Source organism: Dermochelys coriacea, chromosome 8, assembly GCF_009764565.3.
Source record: "Dermochelys coriacea isolate rDerCor1 chromosome 8, rDerCor1.pri.v4, whole genome shotgun sequence".
NCBI lineage: Eukaryota > Metazoa > Chordata > Testudines > Dermochelyidae > Dermochelys > Dermochelys coriacea.
In genome coordinates, this window is record NC_050075.1 from 54,001,602 (window position 1) to 54,023,456 (window position 21,855).

Below are 21,855 nucleotides of genomic sequence, written 5' to 3' on the forward strand. Positions count from 1 at the left end.
GGGGGGCGGGCTCTGGCTTTGTCAATCAGACGGGGGCGGTCTCCGGCTCTGTCAGTCAGACGGGGCGGGGCAGCGCGGGGGGCGGGCTCTGGCTTTGTCAATCAGACGGGGGCGGTCTCCGGCTCTGTCAGTCAGACGGGGCGGGGCAGCGCGGGGGGCCGGTCTCTGGCTTTGTCAATCAGACGGGGGCGGTGTCCGGCTCTGTCAGTCAGACGGGGCGGCGCAGCGCGGGGGGGCGGGCTCTGGCTTTGTCAATCAGACGGGGGCGGTCTCCGGCTCTGTCAGTCAGACGGGGCGGGTCAGCGTGGGGGGGCGGGCTCTGGCTTTGTCAATCAGACGGGGGCGGTCTCCGGCTCTGTCAGTCAGACGGGGCGGGGCAGCGCGGGGGGGGCGGGCTCTGGCTTTGTCAATCAGACGGGGGCGGTCTCCGGCTCTGTCAGTCAGACGGGGCGGCGCAGCGCGGGGGGCGGGCTCTGGCTCTGTCAGTCACACGGTGGGGGGTTGTTTTCCTCCTTCCTGCGGGCGGTCCGGCAGACAATGGCCTCCGCCGGCCGGGCCGGGCTGTAAGCGGCGCCCGGGGGAGGCTGTCGGGACGAGGCAGGCTGGGTCTGCCGGCCGGAGCTCGGCTGCAGAGCGGGGGCCTCCCCCGTGTGAGCGGTTCCAGTCCTGGGAGCGCCGGTAACTAGCCGCGGTTCCTCCCGCCCAGCCTGGGTGCCCCCCTCCCCTGCTCGCGGCGGGGGGCTGCTGCCTGGCCCGGTGCCTTCCCCCCCGGCCACGGCCGGGCTGCTGCCCCCTCCCCACCGGGCACCAGCTGGCAGCTCTGAGGCTGCCCCGGCGGGCTGGGGAACAGGCCAGGGTGCCCCATTCCCTCCCCGGCCTGGCCCTGCCGAGCCACTAGGCCCAGGAGGGAAGGCGCAGCCCGCGGGAGGCTGGTCCTGCTAGCAAGGGTGGGGGGAGATGTGTGTGCCATGCTAGTGTGGGAAAGGGGGTACAGGAGTGGACCTTGTTCTGCAGGAAGGGCCTGGCTGTAGCAGTGTGGGGAGGGGTTGTAGACCATGGGCAGAGTAGGTGGTGCACAGTGACAGTATACACTGGAGTGCGGGAACAAATTTGTATAGTGAGGGGGCTGAGAGCCATTGAACCAAACTGTAAATGCTCCATATAATGGAAACCACTTCAAGCCAACGGGTGCAGTAGCACCCCTCGTTCTAGCACCTGTGAGGATACAGGCATTGCTGTGCCGGTGGCTGGGAGGATTGCATAGAAAGGCTAGCCAAGGGTAATGTCAGCAAAGAAGAGAGGAATGAGGCAGACACAGTCTAAAAGATGAATGTTTTCAGCAGGTATATCAAAAGCACTGCTAGAATAGGAAAAAAGATGTCCGAGAGTCCTGAAGAGCTCTGCCTGTCACTGAGGAATAAATTCATTAATGTATGTTAGTTTCACCATTGAAACTCCCTGTAGATAAAGGAAAAGAGGGGCCAGGGAAACTGGTACAACAGGGAGGTGAAGGATGGGAAATTGAGAGGTAAACCCTGGTCTGGAGGGGGAGAAAATAAGTGGTAGTTGGGCAAAGCCCAAGTGAGTTGGGACAGCTCTCAAGTGACTAGTATTTTGGGAGCTTCATTTTGCCTTCTAAAACATAGACTTGGTTTTCTGTCTGGGAGAAATAGGTACTTGGACTCAGAGAAATCTTAATCAGTTGGAGCGGAACTTGGACAAAACTCAGCAAGAGGCAATGGAGAGACAGCAGGGAATAAAGGGAGAAGTAGAGGGAATGTAGGAGGAGAGGGGTGTGGGAAGAGCATGTTACATAAGCAAAGTGAAGCTGAGGTATATGTAGGATGTCTGTTAGGTACAAGAGGATTGCCATACTAGGTCAGGTCTGTGGTCTGTGTAGTTGGGTATCCTGTCTCTGACAGTGGCCAGCACCAGATTCTTCAAAGAAAGGGCAAAAAACCACAGTAGGTAGGTGTGGGATAATCTGTCCCTGTGATGAACTCATCCTAATCTGTAATAGAGATTGGGCTAGATTGGCAATTTGGGTTTATTTTAGGGCTTGTCTACACTTAGAACACTTCAGCTGCGCTGCTTCAGCACTTCAGTATAAACACTACCTACCCCAATGGGAAGGATTCTTCTTTCAGAGTAGGTAATCCACTTCCCTGAGCTGTGGTAGCTAGGGCCACGAAAGAAGTATTCTGGGGGTTAGGTCAGTATAGCTATGCTTCTCAGGGGTGTGGATTTCTCACACCCCTAAGATGTAGCTATACCTATGTAAATTCCTAGGGTAAACCAGGCCTTAGTGTTCATTCTAGTGGGACACTGGAATTTCTAAATGGAATAGTGGGGAAGCAGTGTCTGAAAAAGGGGAGGGAAGCTGCAGAGGCAACAAGACAAGTTTGGGGACACATTGGGGAGGAGTTCCCTACAAACTGATCTTTGATGTGCTTTAAATGAGAGCACAATCCTTACAGGAAGCCTGTCTGGTTTGGGGAAATTACTTATGTCCAATTGTGCAGAAAACCCATGTCCACTGCAAGTGAAGCTGTTAAAAGTTCCTCCCTGGAATCTAGACATTCCATAGGGAAGAATTAGAGAAATCCCACTTGTGTTTTGATATACACATAATTAGATGATATTTTTCTGGAATCAGTAGATGATGATTATGATACAAAAAAATATAGATCAAAAATATTTGGTAGTCCTTCAGTGTATACAAGGTTCTCAGTCTGTCTTAGTTTTTAAGGTTAGATTTGTGCATGTTTGTGTTTCTTAAATCAAACATGTTAAATATGTACTAAATCAGGAGGAAAAACTTCTTCCCCACCACTCTCTTTAAATAAATTTAAAAAAAAAAAAAGTGTCAGGGACTGCAGAAATTATTGAAATTGCACTTTCCTTGTCTACTATATGTTAAGGAAGTCTGCAAAGCAATAGACCCACCTCTCTTGACTTAACAGTCTTGGACGCAGCTTATAAATTGAGCTGTCAGAGTGGATATTGGCAAAACGAGTTAGGAACCATTTGCTTGTGGAAGTAACTGACAATTTAAACTTGCACATGTTAAGAAAAAAAAACACGTTTGAGAAATCGGAGTACTCGCATCATCACCTGGTCAAAGTGTTCCAGCAATTCTTTCCTAATTCTCTTCCTCTTCATCCCTCCCCCGCACAACTTCCTGCTATTTATTGCTCAGCCATAGATTTTGTTTTGTCTTTGGTTATAGTTATAAAACCTTTTCTCAACTTGTTCATTTTTTATAAAATCTCTTCTCTCTGTGGGACCAGTGGTCTGGAAGATCCTGGAAGAGTTTCACAATAATGCAAGTTATGATGACAGGCTGGAGATGGCTAAAGAGATCACAATGCTTTTTTGCCCCTGGTAATTTTGAGAGTGAACAGCACGAGCTTCTTCGGCAACTTTTGTCCCATCCCCATCCTCAGCTGCTCCTTGCTATGGGGCTGACTACGATCTCTCTACGGTGGCTGGAGCTTGTAGTTTACATTCTATAATTAGTATCAGGAAAGAAATACTTGGTAGCAAAGCTTCCTGGTGATACTCGTAAAAATTAAATGTCTCTAGCAATGTGGCATGCGGTGTTAGTGTAGTCTGGGTCGGTCCCAGGATATGAGAGAGATGAGGTGGGTGAGGTAATTGGCTTAACATCTGGTGTAAATCCTCTAGTGCACTAACTGTCCCAATAACAACTGTGTGGGTGAAATGAGAATCACTATGCTGTCAAACTCGCACAGAAAACTGATTTAAAAAAAAAACATCGCCTGTGGGCGAACGTTTCTCATAAAACAATCATTCCATATCTGATCTCTGTCCTCCTCCTTAAAGGAATTCTGCACAACACCTTCAAAAGATGAGCCTGGGAGCTTAAATTTGTAACTTTGCTAATCACTAAAAATCACGGACTTCATAAACATACTGAATTTAAATAAATCTGTTAGTCTTTAAGGTGCCACCGGACTCCTTATTGTTTTTGTGGATACAGACTAACACAACTACCCCCTGATACTTGATACATAGCTCATTACAAAAATTTGTAACCCATTAATCCTCTTTTGTCCTATAAGTGCAAAGGTGTTAACTGCCCACTTCACCTTAAATGGTCTCTTGAAACATGTGTGAACTCCTTATGCTTAACAATCTGTTCCATCTCCTATTTAGCTGTCACTCTCTGAACACTTTTTCCAGACCTAAAGAAGAGCTCTCTGTAAGTTCAAAAGCTTGTCTCTTTGACCAAAAGAAGTTGGTCCAATAAAAGATATTACCTCGCTCACCTTAAAAAGAAAAGGAGTACTTGTGGCACCTTAGAGACTAACAAATTTATTTGAGCATAAGCTTTTGCATGAATCTGATGAAGTGAGCTGTAGCTCACGAACGCTTATGCTTAAATAAATTTATTAGTCTCTAAGGTGCCACAAGTACTCCTGTTCTTTTTGCGGATACAGACTAATACAGCTGCTACTCTGAAACCTCGCTCACCTTGTGTCTCTAGTAACATACTTAACATGAATCTTCTTCTCCTGTTTGCTGAAAGAAGCTTGTCTTCCTCTGGGAGTTCTGGTCCTGGGAATTAAAGATTAGATCTTTAGCCCCGGGGTTCTCAGTAAAAATTTTGGTGGCCTCAGAGTGCAGCCGCCAACTCTTGCTGGTGATCACTGACAATTTTTCCTAAAGTACTTAATTAACTTTAGGAAAAATGAATAAATATGCACATATACACGTCCAAATCATTGTCATTTATTTATGTAGTAGGAGGGTGGTAGGAAGTAGAGCTCCCCATTCAGTGCACCTGGACTTTGCTCCTATTTTCGTGCTCAGAGCCTTTCATGGAGAGGGAGCCCTCATCCTGCTGGGGAACTGCCAAGCCACTGAGCTGCTGGGGTAGCTACAGCAACTGTAAACAGTGAGTGTGGACTCAGGAAGGGGAAGCCCTGCCCTGTTTCTCTGTCCCTGCCTCCCACGGCCATTCAGCAGGAGCTCCCGGGGAAGGTGGGTCAGGAATTCACCAGTTACCTGTGCAGTCCCAGGCTCCCTGTGCCCCAGGCAGGAACAGGGGAGAGCCCTGGTGACCAAACGCTGTAGCCACCTCCACTGAGAAGAGCTGACGCCATGCACGCCAGCACCACATGTCTCCAGATGTGCATCCTGGAGCCTCCGAAGAGGTGGCGCCGGCACAAACACCAAGACTGTGCATTGCTGCCCTGATAATGCCAGGAGCAACATCTGAGTGCTGCAGGGAGGGGCTGCTGCTTTGCACACACACCCCCCCCCCGCCCCCAAATCTCTGCCCATACTTTGGAGGCTGTCATGGCCACACAAAAATCTCCTGGTGGCCATGTTTGAGAAATGCTGCTGTAGCCTAATTCAGGACAGTAACCAGGCTGGGGTCAGTTGCCCGCCCCTCCCCCCCAGATTTCTGCCTTCCATTTAGCAGAGTTTGAAAACCGTCACCTCCTGCCAGGAGCCAGTGGATGGGAAGCTGGTGGAAGCCTATCAGACCATTGGCTCTCTGCTGTGGGAGCCGAGGTGCGGGCTGGCTGGCTGCCTGGTAGCCCTCTCTGCCCTACTCCCTGAGCCAGGCCACCTCTCCACAGCTAGGTGCTCCCCAGGCAGGATGGGTGGCACAGCTCCAAGTAAACCCCTGACACACTCCTCTCCCTGAAGGAGCCCGGCGCCAGCCAGCAATGGCCCCTGGAGCCAATCCCTGCTTGCGGAGCCAGCTGTCATGAGATGCTCAGCCAGGCACTTGCTCAGCAGCAACAGACCCAGGAGTGCCAGGGCAGCGGACAGTGACTGCCTCCAGGAACATCTCATGGCGGCCAGCTCCAGGGGCATCACCGGCCAGCGCCAGGCTCCTTTGGGGGAGAAACGAGCGTGAATGATGCACAGGTTGGACTGCTGCCCCGCCTGCCTGGGGAGTGCCCAGCTGTGCAGAGGTGGCCCAGCTTGGGAAACAAGGGAGGGAGGGCAGTCAGCGGGCAGTCAGCTGGCACCCTGACCCCCACAGCGCAGAGAGCCAGGGGCCTGAGCGGGCCAGCAGCTTCCACCAGCTTCCAATTCACCGGCTCCTGGCAAGAGGCAATGGTTTTCAAAATGTGGGATGGGCATCCTGGGAGGCATGCTCCACAGTTTGAAAATCTCTGTGCTAAATGGGAGGCAGAAATCTGGGGGGGCATGTGACCCCCCGTACATGTTGCCTTTAGGGGGTGCAAATAAGCTTGCTTGCTCTGAGCACTAAAATCCCTTGTTATGGCTCTGGCCTTGTGAGGTTGAATATCTCAAGCTGGCTCCTGATGAAAGGGACCCATTTGTTAATTGCTTAGATGCTGGGGCTCTCTGATATGAAAATTTTAAAATATTCTGAAAAGAAATAGGCCAGGTGGGCAGAAGAAGGTTCATGGTCAATAGGGATTGCAGCTCTCGATTGAATGTAGTTTAAAATATTTCATAAATTATACAGTACTACCCCCAGTCTGACTTGCACCAGCTAGCAATGAGAGATGATATCTTGTGGGGGAACTTTCAAAGAAAATGGAAAACTTGGACATGGTTTTGGATTTGCCTGAGATTTAAAAAAAAAGTGTTCAAATCTTACAGAGAATAAAATAATAATAAAAGAAAATGTACCTGCTGCTCCTACTGTGTACCCTGACACACACGTCACACACAGACTGTGGATAATGATGATGGTCAACTGGTTCAGTACCTAGTTTCGGATTTTGGCAGTCTGGGTTCAAGTCCCTGATCCATCACAGACTTCTTTTGTGAACTTGGGCAAGTCACTTAGCCTCTCTGTGCCTCAGTTGTCAATCTGTACAATGGTGGTGATGGCACTTCCCTCCCTCACAGGGTATGGTGAGGATGAATGTTAGAGTTAGACACTGTGCTCAGACACTGATGTAATATTAATGAGGACCATGTATGCACTACAGCTAGAAAAGTGCTTTACTTAGCTTAATTGTCAGAAAAGTGGGGAGATCGTGTAGCAATATATCTGGGCCTGCAGAGTTCAGATCTAGCATGTTTTATGAAAATGTAATACGGGTATGGAGAATGGAAACGGAAGTGCTCAAAGAGAGGTGGGACTAACTTCTAAATAACTGTTAGAAAAGAAAAAAAAATTAGAAGGTGCAAAATATCACATCACCAAGTATTTGAGGTAGTTGCATATGGGTCATCCAGGTATAAGAGAGAATGAGATTTTATCATAAAACAAAGGAGAAATTGTTGCCTTACATGTGGCTACTTAAATATTTCAATTAAAAGAATTTTCCATATGCCAGTGTAGTAAAATAGCAGGGTATCCTCTGAATGCATCCGATGAAGTGAGCTGTAGCTCATGAAAGCTTATGCTCAAATAAATTTTAGTCTCTAAGGTGCCACAAGTACTCCTTTTCTTTTTAGACAGGCAAATGTCTCAGTATCCTTTGTTCACTTTTCCTGACATCAACTTCAGCAAGTCAGGTAATGAAATATTTTTTTTTCCTCTCTTTGCCCCGCTCCCCCTTCCCCCTCTCTCTCCTTCCCCAGGAGGCCGCATTTGGAGCGGAAGATGAAAAGGTCTGATCATGAGAGAACATATCTACATGTCTCCATGATTACTCATCAGTAAGCACCTTCTATGACACCACAGGATGGATGTGGAAGTTGACTGGGAGTCTGATAATGACACTTGTGACACCGGTGAGGAGCATTCAGATGACTCCAGCCATATCTCTGAACGGATGGGTCGCAAAGCCAGCCTCCAGCTGGAGGTAGAGGAAGATTACTCACCACCATCTAGTCCTGCTTGCAGCCTTGCTGGACCTTCAGTTAGACAGGAACTCCCTGTAGAATTGCAGTGTGAAGAGGAAGAAACCCACGAAAACTACTACCAGAAGCGTGATTCAACCACCGCTGCAGTATTTGTCACCTCCAGTACCAATTTTGACTTGCAATGTGAAGATGAGGATCTGGAGCTTTACTCCTCTGAGCACTCTGAGGAACCTCAGGGAGGTCTAAGTGAGGATGATGAAAACATCATTCTTATTGATGCCTTTGGTGAGGAGGACCTGGAGCCTATCTCTGGAGAATCTTTACCTTATAGGTGCAAGAAGTGTGGTGTTTCTTTCCAGGATTTGGGTGAGTTACAGGAACACAAACAGATCCACCTGACAGAGCATTCATACCGATGCCCCATCTGTGGCAAAGAGTTCTTCCGTGCTGCGAACTTGCGAATGCACAAGCTCATTCATTCTAGTGACAGACCACACAAGTGTCCGGAGTGTGACAAGGGGTTCATCCGCACAGCTGATGTCTGGAGGCACCTACGCAATGTCCACAAGATTGAACGTTCAAAAATTTTGGGAAATGGTATGGTTAGGAACCCATGGTCTTCAGTGCACCAGAACCAAAATGGTGGCGGAGATACCTATCAGCAGTGTTCAGATGACCAAAAGCCTGGAGGAGAACAGCCTAAACCTTACGTTTGTCCGACATGTGGCAAAGGTTTCCATAAACCTAATTTGCTGTCGAAACACAAGGTGATCCACCGACAGGACAAACCATATCAATGTCAAGAATGTGGAAAGTCCTTTATCCAGCTGCTCAGGTTGAAAAGGCATCAACAAACTCACTCTGGAGAGCGCCCTTTCTACTGTGAGGAGTGTGGTGGAACCTTCACGCGGCTGGCATCACTACAGCGTCATCAGCGAATCCATACTGGAGAAAAACCCTACTCTTGTTCTTACTGTGCTCAAGACTTCACGGAGTCAGGCTCCTTGAGGAGACATGAGCGCACTCACCAAGTGAAGACGTCTTAGAGTCAATAGTACCTCACCTGCTGTAGTGGTGGTTTTGTTTCCCTTCTTACCTGAGTGAAACCTCTCCATGCTTCTTAAGAAATCTCTATACTCTATGCACATAGGTCATTCCACAGCTACCTTCCCCAAATATTGCCAATATGACTCTAATAAGGAAGCAGAGCCTCAGGAGGAACTCCATGATCTCAACAAATAAAGACATAAGTGAAGAGGAAAAAGCTGCTGTGCCACTGAAGAATGAGGTTAGAGAAGCTGTAGGACAAATGTGGAGAGTGAAGCCCCTTGGAGGTGCTGGACATTGTCATAAGTAGCTGGATTTCTTTTGGGGTGTGTCAGATTGAGTTTTTCCCAAAGATTGATGTGTTAAATAGAGCTTTGGTGCAGTCCTGACCCTGAACTGATGGGTACTGCTGTCTAGAAAGTGACTGCTCTCCAGCAGTGGATTTGGAGATCTGTCATTGCAGGCCATTACCAGGACTGCACAGTTCTTAGTCAGCTGTAGCCCATCCGCACCTCTGTGCATTCTTTCATGGTTTTTAGTGAAGTACCTTTATTTGAAAGAGAAGGATCATGTCAGTTGCAAAATAATAATATCCAGGACTTTAATAAACTGGAAACTTAATTAACAATTGCGCACACACTTGCTTATGTATATACTGATCCTTCATAATGTGCTTACGTAACCCATGTCACCTGTATGTATATTGGTGCATGGAGAGAGGGTTGGATGGCTCGCTGTGATGAAAACATATGGGAACAGTGGGTTATCTCTGTGGATCTGTGCCATTTGTGTCTAGGTGGAGAGGTTTTACCTTGCCCAGCTATTGTGTTACAGTAACAAATGTTTTAGAATTTAAAATCACAAAAATGCTAATTTAAAAAAAAAATAAGGAAAATAGTGTTGTTTTTTACACTGTTTAGTACTTGGATTAAAGGTTCCTGATTCTAGCTCTGACTCTAGAAGATCCAATATGGTAAATAGCATCTGTCCTTATCACAAATTCTGGGGCATTTTTAAGGCAATTTAATTTTCTTTTTTGAACAGGCTAATTAAAAATCCTCAATTTTGCGCTACTGAACCCTTAAAATAGCATGCCTTTGAATTTTTAAAACATTCTTTTTTAAAAATGTGATGACTTCTGGCTTTTTCCCCCACCTTGTTTTTTGAGAAGGGTCTTTTGGGTTGGCCTAAGAGGAACACCTCTCCTTCTGCATGCTCTTTCATTGTTATATGTGTACACCTATTTGCTGACTGTTCACTTTTCATTTTGGCTCTGCTTCTGCTGTTACTGCTAAATACCCGGTTTTTTCAAAGGTCTGAGAATGTTGTTCACAAAAACTGCATACGGTCAGGTTCACTAAATGTTGTCAAATGCACAGATAAATAAACAAAAAAAAAGTGAACCATCTCTTTTCAGTCGTAGTAATTTTCGGGGTTTCTTGTAACTATAGTAAGAACGATTACATACAACAGTTTTGTAATTTCAAGTTGATAGTGTCTCCTCAATCACTCAGCTAACCACTGATACCATTATGTAAGGCCTTTTTATATAACATAATAGTAGGTAGGGACTTGAGTGAGGGAGCTTCCAAATTTGGAAGCATGCCAACTGCTCCTGTAGCTGTCTGTATAATGGGAATTGTGGGAGCATGGTGATAAGGCAGGTGGCCTTCAAGAAGTTTCCTGCTGCATTACCCATGGTTGTAGGAGCTCTTCTAGAGTGGGATTGATCTGAATGATGAAGTGAAAACACCCTCACTACTCTTTTGTTCACAAACCCTCCTTCATTTAGTCTGTTGCACATCTGGTTACAAAACACTTACTTAAGATGAACACTTTAGCTCTAAACTTCCTTATAAGCTTATATTACACGCACTGGTATTCTCATATTCCTTAAATGCATTGTTTTAGAATTGACTCAAGCTCACGCCTAGTGGCTTTGTTCTACTTGCCATGAATGGTTGTGGATGTAGATGGAGCCAGACATGAAAAATTATTTTCTACTGTCCTCTTGCTCCAGCTGATATACCTACCATCCTTTGCAATACTTGCTCTGCCCCTTAGGCTAGGTTGAAACATGAATCTTAGACCTAGCTGCAGTATCCAGGGATGGTATTTTTTTAAATTTAAGACCATTCTTTATATACAAGTTATGTGTCTGTGTTGCTACATTGAGGCATCTGTGTATATCCACTTGGTTCCCTTAGCTTTGCAGAGGTGTCACATGAAATAATGCCTCCTAACTTTTTGAAAGCCTGGTTGCCATGGGGAGTTCTCAGCATTCTGTTTGCATTTTTACAGAATGGAAATACAAATGTTTACGGCCATCAGAAAATATTCCCCTGCAACAGTTAATGGCCCTGCAAGGAGGAGACTATGCAGTCAGACCTAAATCCTTGAATTGATTTCTGATCCTGTCTTTAGCACAAGGCTGACAGAAGGAAAATGTTTGCATCAACTTTGTTCACAGTATCTAGACTGCTTGGGGGAAATAAGGGTGTGGAAAATCAGTTTGTGACCTATTTCTTCCACTTACTAGAGTAATCTTCTGATGAGAAAGTAGGCACTAGAGTTGAATACAGACATCCGAATGTGACTTTTCCTAACCAAAATCGTACAACCTGAACTGTTTTGACTCGATAGCTAAAACAGTCCAAGCACTCACTTATTTTGTCAATAAATATTGTGCAGCATGCTGAGGGGAGGGAGAGAAGCGCTGAGGTTGAAGCAAGAAATTCATCTTTACGTGAAAGCTCAGAACTTCTGCTCTTGATCTAAATGGATAGCAACTGTATTAATGTGCCATGGATGAAAATATATAAGCTCTTCAAAAAGATCAGTTTTCATAAAGTGGAAAGGGGCAGAAACACCATGGCTTTGGTTGAAGTGGAATTATTAAATCTGGATAAAGAAGAACTGTGAGGTTTTGGTAGGTTTCCCTACAAATGGTCATCCACCAGTGATGGAAAGGCCACCTGTTTCTGTTATGAGAAGAGAAATCACCATCTGTGTATTTATCATGCTGATGGAAGGACACACATGATTCTTCAGGGAAACCTGTAACTATGGTACTCCCCAATATTAATTTCCATTTGGACAAAATGGTGAAAGTTCTAGCTCTGTAGTGTGGCAACCTTTGTGGTGAAATTTACAAATGGACAGAAACCTGTCCTGTTATAGCCGTCTGTTATAGTAATCGTCACAATTGGGAATGGCTATACTGGGTCAGACCAAAGGTCTGTCTAGGAATTAGTGTTTATACGTACCAACCTCTCATTAACATGCATTAAGAAAGGCATAGAATATAGTTTCCTCAGTGTATTGAGGCCTTGATTCAAGAAAGTAGTACATGCTTGACTATGCATGAGTGAGAGTCTTATTGACTTCAGTGGGATCTTAGCTAGAGAGGGCAGGCATCACCAAAGGGAAGAGGGATAAAACGGGCCAGTGACCTTTCCTCTGCTCCCCAGAGGTTAAGGAGAGGGAGACTACACAGCCAAATTTTGAAGTAACATTCATACTGGGCAAACACTATCCCTGACTACATTTTTTTCAATCTGAGGGTGGGGGGGAGGAGGTAGATAGTGTGTGGCTGTGACCTAGGACAGCAGCTTGTGATTGGGAGAGCAGGAAAAGAAAGTTTGGCGTCATGGTGCCCGTTGGTGTAAAACTAAGAAGAACACTGATCAAGGATCTAGAACAATATTTTCCCAGGCCGGGGGGCTTGTCTGTGAAGCACTAACTCGCAGGAAGCTCTTGTTTAGCCCAGGGCCGGCTCTAGGCAGCAGCCAAGTAAAGCTGGTGCCGGGACGGCAAGTCAGAAGGGGTGGCACTTCGGCTGTTCTGGGGGTGGCACTGGCACTCCTTCCTCGGCGGCCCTTCGGTTTATTTTTCTTTGGCGGCCCTGAGTTCAGCCAGGCAGCGGATGCAGTCGAGAAGACAGCGACGTGGAAAGAGACGAGAGGCTGGCAGAGGGCGAGGGCCGCAGGTTGGAAGCGATGCCCACGGCTGATGCGAGCACTGGGAGGGCTAAAGCTAATGAACAAGTGAAAACACCGGACGCCAGATCTGTCTATCCAGCAGCGACAGGGGCACCCCCTCTGTGCATACCTCCCCCTGCCTCGGGGCTCCCTCCCGCTCTGTTAACCGCCTGCCTCTCCGCCCGCCCGGCCGGGGGCGCTATCCCCACGCCCAGCCCCCAGAGCTGCCTGAAGCCTGGGCGTCAGCAGTCGGGCAACCGGCTTCGGTACGGACAATGCGCATGCGCTGCTGCAGTTACGCGCTTGCGCGCTAGGGCGGAGGGTGAGTTTGTGTGGATGGCGGTCTCGCCGCGCCATGGGGGGCTCCCCCCCCGCCCCGCGCTCCCGCCTGGGCCGGGCCCCGCGGCAGCCCCGGGCTGAGGCGCGGGGCCGCAGCCGGCCGGGTGAGCGCGAGGACACGCCCGGGAGGCGGCCGGGTCGGTGCGAGGATCGCTGCGGGCCGAGCCGCGGGGCGGGGCAGCGAATGGCCGGGGATCGTTCCGCCGGGGCCGGGAGCAGCCGGGGGGCAGCGCTCCGCGGGGGACCAGCCGCCAGAGGGAGCGTGTTGGGCCGGGCGGGGCTGTGCGGGTCACGGTGCTGCAGGGAGCGGGGGGACCGGCCCCGCAAGGCTCCTTCCCGGTCGGTGTGTGTGTCTTAGGTCGGGGGATGTAGCCCGCCCCGTCCCTGGAGCCGCTGCCTGCTAACGGGACTGCAGGGAGCTGTGGTGGAGGCAGGTGTGTCTGGTGGGCGGGCCTGGCTCGGTGGGAACTTTCTTCTCTGTGTCTTGGCATGGCATCTTTCTCCCTGGATTTCTCCTCCTTCTCCTGCTGTCTTTTCTCCACCTTCCTTCAGCATCTCCCGTCACAGTCTTCTCTGGTCTCTTCCCCCTCCTATTGGCTTTTTTTCCCCTCCCGTGTTCCGCTTCCATATACTTGTAGTGTCCGATGTTGGAACTACTACTCGTGGTGTAGCGGGGTGATCCCTACTACTGAGATTATGGTTGGGATTAGTTTACTCTGTAATATATGCTTGTAGTGCATCCAGTATGATGTGTCTAGTATTAGTATTTAAAGCAATTCACTGCTGGGACATGGCATCAGATTCTTTCAAGGGGAGTAAGTGATACACATTACTGAGTTAGGATAGTTTGTGCAGTGCACATCCTGAAACAATTTACTGCTTCAGGTTTTATCCTGTGATGTATGTGGGTATGATGACAGAAGATGGGATGATAACATACATGGTAGAATGAGAAAATGGGTAGGCAATAAAAAGAATGAAATATAATCATAGAAATGTAGGACTGGAAGGGATCCCACTATGTCATCTAGTCCAGTCCTTGTGCTGAGGCAGGACTAAGTATTATCTGGACCTTCACTTACATGTGTTTGTCCAACTTGTTCTTAAAAACTTCCAGTGACAGAGATTCCAGAACATCCCTAGGTAATTTGTTCCAGTGCTTAACTACCCTAGCAAGACATTTTTCTTAATGTCTAAACTCAGTCTCCCTTGCTGCACTTTAATCCCATTCCTTGTCCTGTCGTGAGCGGATAAGGAGAACAGTTTATCACTCTTTCTTTTTTTTTTTTTTAATAACCTTTTACATTCTTCGAGGCTGTTATATTTCCCCCCCTCAGTCTTCTCTTCTCCAGATTAAACAAACCCAGTTTTTTAAATCTTTTCTTGGAGGTCATGTTTTCTAGCCCTTTAATCATTTTTATTGCTGTTTTCTGGACTTTCTCCAGTTTGTCCACATCTTTCCTGAAGTGTGGTGCTCAGAACTGGACACAATGCTCGTGCTGAGGCCTTATCAGTGCTGAGCAGAGCAGAAGAATTACTTTTCATGTCTTGCTTACAACACTCTTGCTAATACTTCCCAGAATGATTTTTGTCTTTTTTGCAACAATATTTTTGTTAATTCGTATTTAATTTGTGATCCACTATAATCACCAGATCGTGGTGGGGTGTGGGTTTTTTTGTTTGTTTGTTTTTTTTGGCAGTAATTCCTCCTAGGAAGCCGTATCCCATTTTGTTTTTGTGCAATTGATCGGTGGGTGATGGCTGGAGGTTAGTAGGCACACGTTGGGGTTCAAGTGCAGGGCCAATTTAACACCAAATGCATACAAATAATGATGTGTAATGGTGGAGCTGGGGAATCACCTGAAATAGGGGGACAAAGATGGAACAGAAAAGGAAGGTGATAGGGCAACCCAGGGGCAAAATTCATATTATGTGCAAGAGAATGAGTAGATGATGGGTATTATGGGAAAGGTCAGCGAATTGGGAGGCTGTTGATTTTGTAGTTATCTGTTGGAAAGTATAGTGTCAACCAAGACTGCCCCCCTCTATGTGCATCTGGAGTGCATATTTGAGCTCATATTGTAGTTAGAGGGATTTGTTGCAGTACTGTACAGGTAGAATTATTAGGGCATAACTTTTTTTCTTTTTTTCTCTGCTGGAATAAATATATATTCTGTATACTGAGAGAGAGTGCATGTGTTTTGGTTCATTATTTTTGTGATCATTCTGGATAAAGACCTTGGGTGAAATCCTGGCCCCGCTTAAATTACTCCCTTGTTTCCCAGGCTATGACTAATGAAGAGTTGAAGAGATTTAATATTTCATTAGAAAGATAGTAACAAAGGTCAGTTTGTTTAGTGAATAAAACAAATCTTTCTTAAGACTTGTGTAAGTTAAGGCATTCAACTTAAATACATTACTAAGTTATCTTGAGATATGAAAAACACCAAGTGAAATTAATGAGACTGGCCTGGGCTTGATATTTGTGTGTAAGATCACAATCACGTGAAGCCAGAGAAACCAAAATGATTTTGAATGGAACCTGAACAAAGTTAATCAAGAGGAACTGGAGAGAGAGTTGGGGAATAAAGGAAGGAGAAAACGAGAGGAGAGCAAAGGAAAAGAGGAATGTGAAAAGAGCTAGTTTCACAGGCCAAGGGCAGCTGGGATAATAGTGTAGATGCACTTGCTGGGCTAGACTGGCAATTTGAGTGGAGCTCAGTCTTAAATCTGGGTGACTAAAAGTGTTAATGCGGTGGGAGGGAAATGTTAGGAAAATAAAAGAAACTGCAGAGGGAGTGGGATAGGTGCTGGAATTTGCCGGGGGAGGTCTGGAAAATGTCCTTCAAAACCACACTTTGGTGTGGCATAAAGTGAGTGCATTCCTTACAAGAAGCTTATATGGATCAGGGAGATTGATTTTGACCAGTTCAGACAGGCCGTACCCACTGCCAGTGAAAATTATTTGTAAAGGGAGTTTCTTCAGAGAGTATTAAGCTATTCCATTTGGGCCAGTGCTAAAGGATTCTCAGCTGTGTTTATGATGCACATAGGTTTAGTTGCGAACTTTCTTTTATAGCTTGGCAACGGTGAAAAATTTATCTTGGTTACTGGATTAATCTTGGCTCACTCTCTGAGATTTAGGACTTAGTTTAGCCCTTTGGAAATAAAATCCCAATTAACCAGTGCAGTACGGATTATTTCTCAAGATGCTGTTATCAGCCCGTCAACATTAAAAAGATAGCAGGAATTAATCTAAATTCTGTCACACTACTTGATTCTTGAAAAATGGTGCCAGTGTTAGTACTTTTTACTGCTGTTGTGGAAAGGGTGATCAAAGTTGTCTGACACTGCACCGTCAAACAATATTGTCTTGAAAGGAAAATATTGATAAAATAACCCTAAATTTTTGATCAAAAAGATGAGAATTGTAGAAACTCCTCAACCTAAGAACTGGATTTGTTCCTTATGACTGTCCCCTCCTCGCTCTGCTAGCTTTCTTTGAAAAAATTTTTCTTGCTATTTGCAGCTTGGCCGTCTACTGTAATTGTACCTGACTCTGGGGATAGTTCAGAATCCTTTCCTTGCCTTACTTATTTCTCCAAAATGTTTTCTCTGTGGCATCAGCTGGAGGTTACCCAAGAGTGTGGAAGATCCTGGAGAGCTTCACAATAACGCAAGTTATGATGGCAGGCTGGAGGTGGCTAAAGAAATCACAATGCTTTCTTGTTCTTGGTGATTTGAGAGTGAACAATATGAGCTTCTGCAGTTTCTCTCAGCCCTCACCCCACACATGGCTGCTTACTGCTATATAGTTGGCTATTTGGTGTGCCTGATGTTGCTGGTGTTTGCTGCATGATTATGTGGTCATTGTCAGAAAGACAGTGTCTGGTGTTCACTCATGCAAAATTAAATATCTCTAGCAATGCAAAGAGATCACTTAATATGAAATGTCTGACAAAACCAAGTGTGGTGGGAGTTAAGTCTAAGACCTTCACTTGAATGAGTTTGAATATCTTAATACAGCCCATGTTTAAAGGAAGAAAGATGTTCATTGTTCGCTCAACATGGGCTAGGGCTGTTTGATGTGGACACTTCAGATGGCTAGAAAAGAAATAGGCCAAATAATGTAAAAGAATCAAAGTGGCTGGTAGGGATTTAAATATTGAATGAATACAATTTAAAATATTTAATAAATTATACTAGATCCTAGTATGACTTGCATTGGCTAGGAGTGAGAAATGATGATGTGTTCTAGAAAAGCTGAAAGAAAATTAGAGTATAGACATGTTTTGGAATTGCCCAAGAACAACAACAACAAAAATAAAAATGTTCTTGCAGCTTCTGTTATATTATCCTGGCAGGCTGCTTGTCACTATGGAACATTTATTATGAAAAGGTCAGATGGATTTCATTTAGTTTTTTGTGGGGTAAAGATTGTCAGGAACAAAGTTTGTCAGGAGGAATAGATCTGAGATCTATCAAGCCGCATCTTATGACAACATATATTGTGGAGAAGAGTAAAATAGATGTAGAAGAGTTCAAAGAAGTGTGGGAATAGTTTCTAAATCATATTGCAGAACAAGGGAAAACTCAAAACCACATCTCAGATCACCAAATATTTGAAGTGAATGGATCCATGTTATCAAGTTCTAAAAAAAAAAAATTGTAGATATTCTTAAAAAAAAAAAACTTAAGACTAGATAAGCCAGAGGTTGTTACATTAATTATTCAAATTTGCCAAAAAGATCCAATTAAAATAGAGGATTTAACTTTATGGAGATATAGAAATGTTCCATTAGATAATCATAATAAACTACCCGGTGTCCCCTACAGTGAAACTAATGTACAAAGTCTCAGTGGTAGTCTGTTCACCAGAAAAAGATCTCTGTTGTGATCGTTAGCTTTACTGAATGTGAATGTTGGCAAAGTGGCTAATGAAATCATCTCCTGTTTTTTTTTTTTTTTTTTTTAGGGAGGGCTGAGATTGGAGTTGAGAATGAGATGAGCCAATCATGAAGGACTATAAGAACATGGTATACTTGCATCCACAATAAGCCATATATAAGCCCCATGTACGACACCACAGGATGGAGGTGAAGGTGGTCTGGGAGTCCGATAACGACACTTATGACACAGGTGAGGAGCATTCAGATGACTCCAGTCATTCCTCTGAGCGGGTGGGTCGCAAATCTAGCCTCCAGCTGGAGTTAGACTTAGACTATTCTCAACCATGCAGTCCTGGTTGTAGCCCTGCTGGACCTTCAGGTAGGCAAGAACTCCCTGTAGAATTGCAGTGTGAAGACGAGGAAACCTATGTGACCTACTACCTGAAGCAAGGTGAGATTACAGCTGGAGTCTTTGTCACCTCCAACACCAACTTTGACCTGCAATGTGAAGATGAGGATCTGGCGTTCTACTCCTCTGAGGTATCTGGGAGGGTTAAGTGAGGAGGATGAAAAAATCATTCTTGTTGATCCTTTTGATGAGGAGGACCTGGAGCCCATCTCTGGAGAAACTTTGCCTTATAGGTGCAAGAAGCGTGGTGTCTCTTTCCAGGATCTGGGTGAATTACAAGAACACAACCAGGTCCTCCTGACAGAGAATTCATACGTATGCCCCATCTGTGGCAAAGAGTTCGCAACATTGAAGAACTTGCGTATGCACAAGCTCATTCATTCTAGTGACAGACCACACAAGTGTTCTGAGTGTGACAAGGGTTTCATCCGCACAGCTGATGTCTGGAGGCACCTACGCAATGTGCACAAGATTGAGCGCTCCAAGGTAGTTTTGGGAAATGGTATGGTTAGGAACCGAGGGTCAACATTGCACCAAAACAAGCATGGCAGTGGGGACGCTGACCAGCAGTGTTCAGAAAATAAAAAGCCCATGGGAGAAGAGTCTAAACCTTACATCTGCCCATTTGACATGTGGCAAAGGTTTCTGTAAACCCAATCTGCTGTCCAGACACAAGGTGATCCCACATTCTTGACATTTATGTGGTTTGTCCTGTCGGTGGAAGTCCTTTGTTGAGCGGCTCAAGTTGAAAAGGCACCAGCAGATTCACTCTGGAGAGCGCCCTTTCTACTGTGAGGAATGTGGAAGGACTTTTACACAGCTGGTGACACTACAGTGCCATCAGCGGACCCATACTGGAGAAAAACCCTATTCTTGTGCTTACTGTGGTCGTCGCTTCACAGTGTCTGCCACTCTAAGGAAGCATGAGCACACACATAAAATGGACAAATTGTAGTATTTAGTGCTCCATGGTTGTTGTCACTGTAGTTTCCTGTTACCTGAACAAGACCTGCTCAAGACTGCTAGAGAAACTACCCCAACCTACACACACATGTCAGTCCACAGCCCCCTTCTCCAACGATGGCCAGCATGACTCTAATAAGAAAACATTGCCTCATGAGGAACTCCACGATGTCCACAAGTGTTGACTGGCCCTGCACCTATCCTCTGGAGTTACAAGAGGAAAAAGCTCCATTTCCATTAAATAATGAGGTCAGTGAAGTCAAAGGAGGTATATGTATATGTATATGTGGAAGTGAAGTTCCTGGAAGGTATAGGGCATTGTCATAACTAGCTGGACTTTTCTGTGGGTGCATCGAGTTGAGCTTTTTTTCCAGGACTGATGGGTTAAATGGAGCCCTTCTGCAGTCCCGGACTCTGAACTGATTGTGACTGCTTTCCAGCACTTGATCTGGAGATACGTCATTTTTTTTGCCTTTGCTAGGACTGTCCATTTAATCAGAGCTGGCCCATCCATACCTTCTCTCTGTTTATTTTGTCATGTTTTCTAATGAAGTATCTTTATTTTGAAGAGAAGAATTGTGTGGTTTGTAAAAATCCAGGACTTTATTAAACCGGATAATTAATTCAGTTGCATCCTTTGTGCATGCACTTGCCTGTGGATTTATTGATCTTTGATGTGCTTACATAACCCATATCCTATATATTTATATTGATAAATGGAGGGAGTGTTGTATGGCTCACTGTGATAGTGCATATGAATATGGTGCGTTGCCTGTATGGATCTGTGCCACTTGTGGCTAGGTGGAGAGCCTTTCCCCTTCCTAGCCACTGCATTACAGTAAGAAGTATCAGAAAATTTAAAATCAGAAAATCCTAATAAAAATAAGGAGAATACTCCTGATTTTTACACTATTAATATTTAGATTTAAGGTTCCTCACTCTAGAAGATGCAATATGCTAAGCAGTATCTGTCTTTATTAGAAATTCTAGGGCACTTTTAAAGGGATGGTGGCAACTTAATTTTCTTTTCTAAACTGACTAACCCCCTTGCCAAATTTTCAGCTACTGAACCCTTAAAATAGCATGCCTTTTAAAGTTTTTTAACACCTTTTAAATGTGGTTTCTGGTTTGCTATGTGTTTGGAGGGGGAGGGGGCTGTCCCAGAATGGTCTTTTGGGTTGGCCTAAGAGGAACAACTCTCCTCCTGTATCCTTTTACTTCACTTGTTTGCTGATTGTTCTCTTTTTTTCATTTCAGCTCTGCTTCTGCTGTTACTGCTAACCAACCATTTTTTTTTTCCAAAGCTCTGAGAATGTTGTTCACAAAAACAGTGAAACTGACTCTCTCTACATTGGGCATTTGACAACACTTTGTATAAACTAAACAAGTGTGAACAATCATTTTTCAAGTTCTATAAATCTTGGGAGTTACTTGTAACTACAGTAAGTACAAAATTGTTAGCTGTAATCATTATTTCAAGTTGACAGTGTTCCATAAATCACTCAGCTAAGCAGTTAGTATCATTATCTAGGGTCTATTAGATATCTTAAAAGTAGGTAGGGATGTTAATGAGAGCATGTAATTGAGAGATGTCCCTTTTAAGCCACTCCTGTGCCTCCTCTGCTTGCAGCATTGTATATGCCAACTGCTCTTGTAGCTGGCTGTATTATGAGGGATTGTGGGAGCCGGGTGGCTTCCAAGGTGGTGTCTGCTATTTTACCCATGGTTGTAGGAACTCTTTGCAGTGAGTGGTGGGCATCCAAACCAATGGTGGAAAGGCCACTTGTTTCTGCTATGAAAAGGAAAATCAACATTTGTGTTCATTTATCATGCTGGTGGAAGGACACACATGATTCTTGAGGAAAACATATAACAACTTCCCAATATTTGGACAAATGGTTAAAGTTCTAGTTCTGTAGTATGGTGACATTTCTGGTAAAATTTACTAATGGATAGTTATAGTCATCCTTGCAATTACAGTGTATATACATCCACCTCGCGAATATGCATTAAGAAAGGCGCAGTTTAATCAGTTCATTGAGGTCTAGATTCAAGAAAGCAGCTTAGTACATGCTTGACTTGAAGCATGGGCGGGAGTCCCATGGGCTTCACTGGGACTTAAAAAGAAAAGGAGGACTTGTGACACCTTAGAGACGAACAAATTTATTTGAGCATAAGCTTTGGTGAGCTACAGCTCGCTTCAGCGGATGCATTCCTGGGACTTAAGTATATGCTAAAGTGCCCCTTTTAAAGAGGGATGCAGGGGCTAGTGACCTTTCCTCTGCTTCCCAGGGGTTAAAGAGGGGGTGGCTACACAACCGAAATTTGAAGTAACGTTGTGGGCAAATACTATCCCTGCCTGTACATTTGGGGGGGGGGGGGAGTGCGTGGCGTGACCTAGGATAGCGGCTGGAGAGGGGTGGTAGAGCAGGGAAAGGAAGTTTGGAATCAAGGT

General features: G+C 45.4%; 1 protein-coding gene across 6 annotated transcripts; it reads left to right on the forward strand.

Annotated features, from left to right (window-relative positions):
* Positions 1–441: 441 nt before the first annotated feature.
* Positions 442–20,033, forward strand: LOC119860704 (zinc finger and SCAN domain-containing protein 22-like). 6 transcript variants are annotated; one of them, XM_043491510.1, is made up of 6 exons: positions 477–678; positions 7,549–13,122; positions 13,498–13,573; positions 16,767–17,005; positions 18,115–18,278; positions 18,391–20,033. In XM_043491510.1, exon 2 carries the CDS (start codon positions 7,653–7,655, stop codon positions 8,817–8,819), a length of 1,167 nt encoding a protein of 388 aa, XP_043347445.1. In that variant the 5' UTR covers positions 477–678; positions 7,549–7,652; the 3' UTR covers positions 8,820–13,122; positions 13,498–13,573; positions 16,767–17,005; positions 18,115–18,278; positions 18,391–20,033. The 6 variants fall into 6 exon arrangements, with proteins under 6 accessions (XP_043347444.1, XP_043347445.1, XP_043347441.1 ...); XM_043491508.1 differs by adding an exon at positions 2,057–2,148 and having other exon boundaries at positions 482–678; positions 18,115–20,033; XM_043491509.1 differs by having other exon boundaries at positions 442–678; positions 18,115–20,033.
* The last annotated feature ends 1,822 nt before the right edge of the window (positions 20,034–21,855 follow it).